The sequence below is a fragment of the Geospiza fortis genome, unplaced genomic scaffold (assembly GCF_000277835.1).
Source record: "Geospiza fortis unplaced genomic scaffold, GeoFor_1.0 scaffold1, whole genome shotgun sequence".
NCBI lineage: Eukaryota > Metazoa > Chordata > Aves > Passeriformes > Thraupidae > Geospiza > Geospiza fortis.
Window position 1 is genome coordinate 7,476,775 of NW_005054320.1, and position 6,000 is coordinate 7,482,774.

The 6,000-nt window shown below is 41.8% G+C and overlaps 1 protein-coding gene across 1 annotated transcript in view; it reads right to left on the bottom strand.

Moving 5' to 3' along the window:
• Positions 1-5,994, bottom strand: part of MAN1A2 (mannosidase alpha class 1A member 2) — a 133,337-nt gene extending 127,343 nt beyond the window's left edge. Inside the window, exon 1 of the mRNA XM_005420589.2 lies at positions 5,628-5,994. Coding sequence (XP_005420646.1) covers positions 5,628-5,935 — 308 coding nt within the window. The 5' untranslated portion in view covers positions 5,936-5,994. The remainder of the gene's footprint in view (positions 1-5,627) is intronic.
• Between the last annotated feature and the right edge of the window lie 6 nt (positions 5,995-6,000).

Here is a 6,000-nt window from a genome sequence, read left to right on the forward strand (position 1 = left end):
CTACAGGAAACTGAAAGGATCAGAAGATGGGGGAACTCTTGTAGCGCCGTATGCCCATAACTAGCCATACTGCTTACTATTGCCTGCACTGCTACCATCATCAAGCAACCCACATTTATGCTAAAGTTCTTCTGAGATTTTAATCTACAAAACTCCAAATGAACCAAATTGCTACTGCCTTCCACCCACTAGCTGGCATAAATCCAGCCAGCAGGCTTTCTGCAGTTTTCCCACGCCTGATTGTTTCCCATCGTGTAGACAAAGTGTAGATCATGCAGAAAATCAACAAGTTCAAACTTTTATTTTTTTTACTGAGAGGGTAGGAACTGGAGAATACCAGCACTCAACTCCTCTCTTTCATAATACAGGAAATACTTCGACTAACTGGAGTACAGCAAGAGAACATGAAGAAAGCAGCACTCTACATATGATGTAGGCTGCTCAGCAGATTGGGGGGGGAGGAGGGAGGACATCTAAACAGATGGTCTAAAATTTGCATTTTGTATTTCAAAGCTGAAAGCATTTCTCAGCGTACAACATAAAGCACTAATTTCAGCAGAACCTTAGAATTAATCCAAGAGGGCACCTCTCCCACTGTCCAGGGCAACTTCAGGAAAAATCCCAATTATGTTTAAGGTTATAATGTGGGCACTCCAGAAGACATCAAACCCCCATAATTCTTCAAGTACCAGCATCATCTCTCAAGTCTCTTCTCAACACAGGCTCCAGAGAAAAGAATAACATGTGGCTACTAAAAACTCTAGCTAAGAACAGTCTTCAAATAAAGAGGGTCAGCGCTCTTGCAGAAGCTTCAGCAGCTGAAGATGACACCAGGCAGTTGCACCTCAACTTCACGCTAGACATATGAGACATTTCTGAAGCCTGACTTGGAATGCACTATCCTGCCCTTACTGGCTCCAGTGGTGAGGACTTGCATTTCCTGAAAGTTGCACTCCAGAAGATCCTTGCTTCTGGATCAAGCATCTCAGCTTAAAATCAGTGCCCACATTTCAGAGAGACTGTGGGGAGCCTGCTCTAAAGACAGGCTCAATCTCATCCACTGAAAAACTGAATGAAGTAGGAGCTGGGGTGCAGACACTAGAGTGGCTCCTGATTTTTCAGGGGAAAAAAACAGGTTCCCTGAATCACAATAGCAAGTACTCTTAATTTCATTAATGAACTGTGCCTCAAGAAAAGTTGGAAAGGAAGAGCAAGGAGTTTTATGCACTTTTATACTCAATGGCATGGCAGAGGATGACAGAAGACACTGATCCCACTGAGTAATAGAAGCTAAATTATCTCCTCTCCCCACTTTTACTATAGCTAACTAAGTAATATAGATGAGAGAAGATAAAGGGATTCAAAATAAGCATATTAAGCTTTTCATATTTCTTTTTTAAAAAACTGCAGAAATTAGAAGAAGAAATTAAGACCAAAAGCACCTCAGAATAATTTTTGTTACTTTCACCTCCTAAGAGTACAGACAGCCACATACTGAGCAACAGAAGAAAGAGCACTTTTAGACTATTGCCATATATCTGGAGAGACTGGAGAGCTTCCATCTTTGCATAACACAGCAGTCAGTAATCCTCAGCATTCCAGAAACAGAGTCAAAAGCATGATTTAAACTGATCTATATCCACTGCCACACAGAGACCAAGGCCATTGAGGTGGGCACATGTATTAGCAGCAGCTGCTGTCAACCTGATGACTTGAGGGTTGGTGAGGTTTTTTTCCAAGCACAGACAGAAATTTTGACTTGAAGTGATACACAGGAATTCAGCAGCTGAAGATTCATCTTCAGAAATTCTGAAGGACTGAACTGTTTGCCCAACAGCAGTCCAAGTGCTGCTACAAAGTAGCTATTAGCTCATAAAATTACATTATCCGTTGCCTCTAAGATTAACAAACTTTCACCACAGAAACGGCCTTAGCTTTTGTCAGGTAATACAGAGAGCAGCTGCTTTGACAGATCATTAAAGAAACAAGTCTTCTCCATTTACATATTGCAGATAATTTTATTTTTTAAAAATCTGAGAAATCAAGGAGATTACAGGGCATTTGCATTCTCACTCATTTGCATCAGATGCAAAGAAGCTATAAGAATGTTTTTGTTTACTTCCAGAGCTATCTTTTAGATCTGGTACTGAAGAATGAAACACCACAGATACTTGAAAAGTAACTGGGTAGCAAGAAACACCTTAAGTATCTTTGTGTGGCAAGAGATGCAGAAGTTTGGGGAAAATTACAGTTATCTAAAATCATGTAACAGATTTTGAGTGCTACATAAGTTTGTTTGGCAAGATGTGTCTTCAAAACCATGCAGCTCTCATTCCAGAATCTCTGCAATATTCTATTTGAAATGGAAAGAAATTCATCTTCAGGAAACGAAATTGATTTTTTAAAAGTGTGATACGTGTATACACATATCTTCCTAAGTCCAGGACTAATCCTTTCCATTCTCCCTCCTCTCAAAGGAAAAAATTTGTGGTACACCTTCCCAACATTACTCACTCATTCCCCATGCACTACCCTGCAGGAAGAGCTTACAGATGAAATGAACAGCTGAACGTGAGTATTACCTTGCAATACAGCCCATCCATCTCCCAAACACAAACTGCAGCTTTACTCCAGATTTTAACCATCTTCTTAGAAGAAATGTGTTTTTCTCTGGAGACAGGCAAGAACATTGTAACTCTCAAATATATATTTAAGACCATCAGGAAGGGAGTAGGGCTTTCCCCCCACCCCCCCCCCCATTTTTCTGCCTGGAAGGGGAAAACAAAAGACAGGAGCAGTAAAGAAAACAATTTAATAGAAGATGTAAAGTTAATGTCAGCAAGGGGTAACTACTGTAACAATAAAAATAAAAGCACTCAAGAATGTCAAGGGTGCCCAGGGGAAGAGGTGGGAAAGCAATGCAAGGAATACAGAGAAAGTCCAGTGGGAACCATTGTTTGCACACCCAACTCTAAAGCATGGTTTTCACAATGATTTTCTACCTACAACACTGCTGCCTTTTTCTAGAAGACAGAAATATTTTCCACTAGCCTACAAAACTAAAGATTTGAGAAAGGCAAAATGAGCATTAAAATATCATAGCCTATATACCAAGGGAGCAGTATAATAAGATGTGTGTTTTATCATTTGATAGACATCAATACCAGCATTCATAGAAGAAACACTTTTCTTTTTAGTGACTAATCAAAACATCTGTCACTTCATAATCAAGCGTATACTTCATATGAATGACCTTTGATCTAATTAGTTCTGAAGCCCCTCAATTTCTGGAAACACAGCTTGTCAATCCATCCTCACCCTTCACATTTTAGACTGCATCCTCCTTCATATTAGGATTAGGTGAATTTCTCTTGACCTTTTCTACCCTAACTCCTCTGCCTCACTCAAAAAAACAGCACTTACAAAGTAGCTGATGCTTGACTTTGCCCCTTGATAGTAAGCAGAACAAATTTTTCTATCCCAAACTGTAACAGTAAATAATCCAGAGCTCACCACGGAAAATCTTACACTTTCTCAAAATACCATCTGTCAATATCCCTGCAATCCAGGAGCAAGAACTCCGCAATGAAAATGGCAGCATGTGTTTTCCATTATGGTAAACAACCACATTAGCCACAAGCTGATGGCAAATAAAAGTTGATAAAACTGTGGTGATCAGCCAAAGTTGCTTCAAAAGTAAAGCACATAACCTTGTTTCACAATGCATATTGTGACATTCACAAAAGGGTCTTACAAGCAGGTTAAGCAGGCAGGCTTTTAAGTAGTTAAGATATGCCTGTTTTTCAAAGCTAAAACAACAGGAATAATAACTACTCTTGCTCAAATAACAACTCAAAAAATGAACATGACAGGGAAATTTTGGATGGAGGGCAGGTGGGAGGTACACACAGCCATAGCAATACAGGAACCATAGCACAGTTAACTGATGTCAGGATAACCACTTTGTTTAAGAACAGATTCCAAACAACTTAGCTCTGACAGTTGTAAGCTACTGCTTATCTATACATGACACACAAAAAAGTAGTACTTCATTCCTAAAGCTGTGGTCTCAGTAACTAAAAGAGGGAACCTGGAAAGAATATGAACTATCACTATCAACAGACTCCTTTTTTCTACAGCCCATCTACTGGGCAACACAAGGTACAACAACCACAGCTGGAGTTCTGAGCATTTCTGAACTCTTCTTTTTGTTTCATCTGTCCTATATTTTAGAACCTGATTTTGACTGCATGTGCCACAGGGACTGGGGAAGCTAAGAAATAAGATCACCCACACACACAAAAAAACCCAAACCCACACAGTTAAAGACAAGAACTTCAAAGGCATATTAGAGACTGTCTAGACCTATGTTTAATGCAGTGTTTAACCACACCAGCAATTAATATCATAGACAAAATAAGTCCTTGTTAAATATTAAGTACCCATGCCCTCTCAGATAGGGAGAAAGGGCTCAACTTAAGTGCCCAAAAACATCCAACAGCGAAGATGCCTTAAGGAAATACCATAGTATTCACGTATTCTTTATAACTCATAACAGATTAATAAAAAGAAGTAAATTAAACCCTCTCCTTTTAATCTCATACAAATAACCTTTAAATAAATCTTATGCCAGTAAGATATATTTCAAGCTGTTTCCAAAGGAACACTATCAGCATAAGTAACCTTTCTTTAAAATCCCCTGTATTACTAATTTCAGTATGAAAAAGCAGGTATTTTATCACCCACCATCATATTTAACACATCTTTGACAGTGAAGAGAGATCTGTCAGCCTCATTAAGATCCAGGCAGCAGGGTAGGATTTAGGCAACTGAAGTATGTTAGAAGCGAATATACTGTATAATCATCATTTAAGGTTTCTTACCAGCGTTTTGAATGCTTAACTTCACATGATCCAGTTCTGAACATTTAGAGGCTTGCACCACACAAAGCTTTAGATGCCCCCCCAAAAGCTGTTGATACAGCCTATCTAGTGCTGATACTCTTATTCTATCTGTGATTTCTTTACACTGGCAAATACAATTAAGGAAACTCAGCCACCGGCACCTTCAATCGTCTGGATTAACATTAGAGCAAGTGATTTTAAGGGCCAGAAAAAGGCAATTGTGCCATCTGCACTAGTTCTGTGTCCTGCACGTCATAGGCTGACAGCCTCTGGATCACAGCACGAAGTCTTTTTCAGATCAAAGTTCTTGTGCACTATTCAGCAACAAGCAGCTGTTTTGAGTAAGCACATAATAGCTGTAGAAGAGATGCGGCAGTTTTTCAGTCACTTATACTGCCTCCACAAATGCTATAATTTAGCCCCCTTCTTTCCACGGCTGATGCCTGGAATTGGCCAGGGTGAGAAAATAAATCAGCCACTGGAGGACCCCTCATATTTGCCCTCCCAACTCTAGCTCGCCAGAAGGCTAAATTCACACTGGGGAAGGCAACACGGAGCCTCAGTTACATATGGCAGCTGGAGGACACAAGGCTAGAGCTCAGAAGTTGATACACGTTTGGGAGGATGTCTGTGAGAGGAGGGACAGCAGCACGGGAAAGACATATTTTAAGGGATCTCCCTGTCGCCCAGTCCCGCTCCCTTCCCGGCGAGCGAGGCACCCACCTGTGCCGGTGCTCGTCGTGCCCTTGCCCGTGGATGAGGAAGCCGCCGAGGTTCTTGCCCCCTTTGCTGGTGTCCACGTGGGGAATGAGCACATCCTCCAAGCCCAGGTCAAAGCGCTTGTGCTTCGAGGAGTCGGGGAGGAAGAAGAACGCCCCGAAGCACAGGGTGATGAAGGCACTAAGAATAAGGAGCAGGATAAATTTTTCGGAGAGTCTCAAGGTAGCCCTGTGGTGCGGGAAGGCGGAGGCCCCCAGGTTCAGCGGGGGCAGCCTCCGCCCGGAGAGCGGCAGCAGGGCGGGAGTGGTCATCCTTCCGCTAGCGACCCCCCGGCGGGGCACGGCTCATCCCCTCAGCCCCTGCGGAGGGCGGCCCC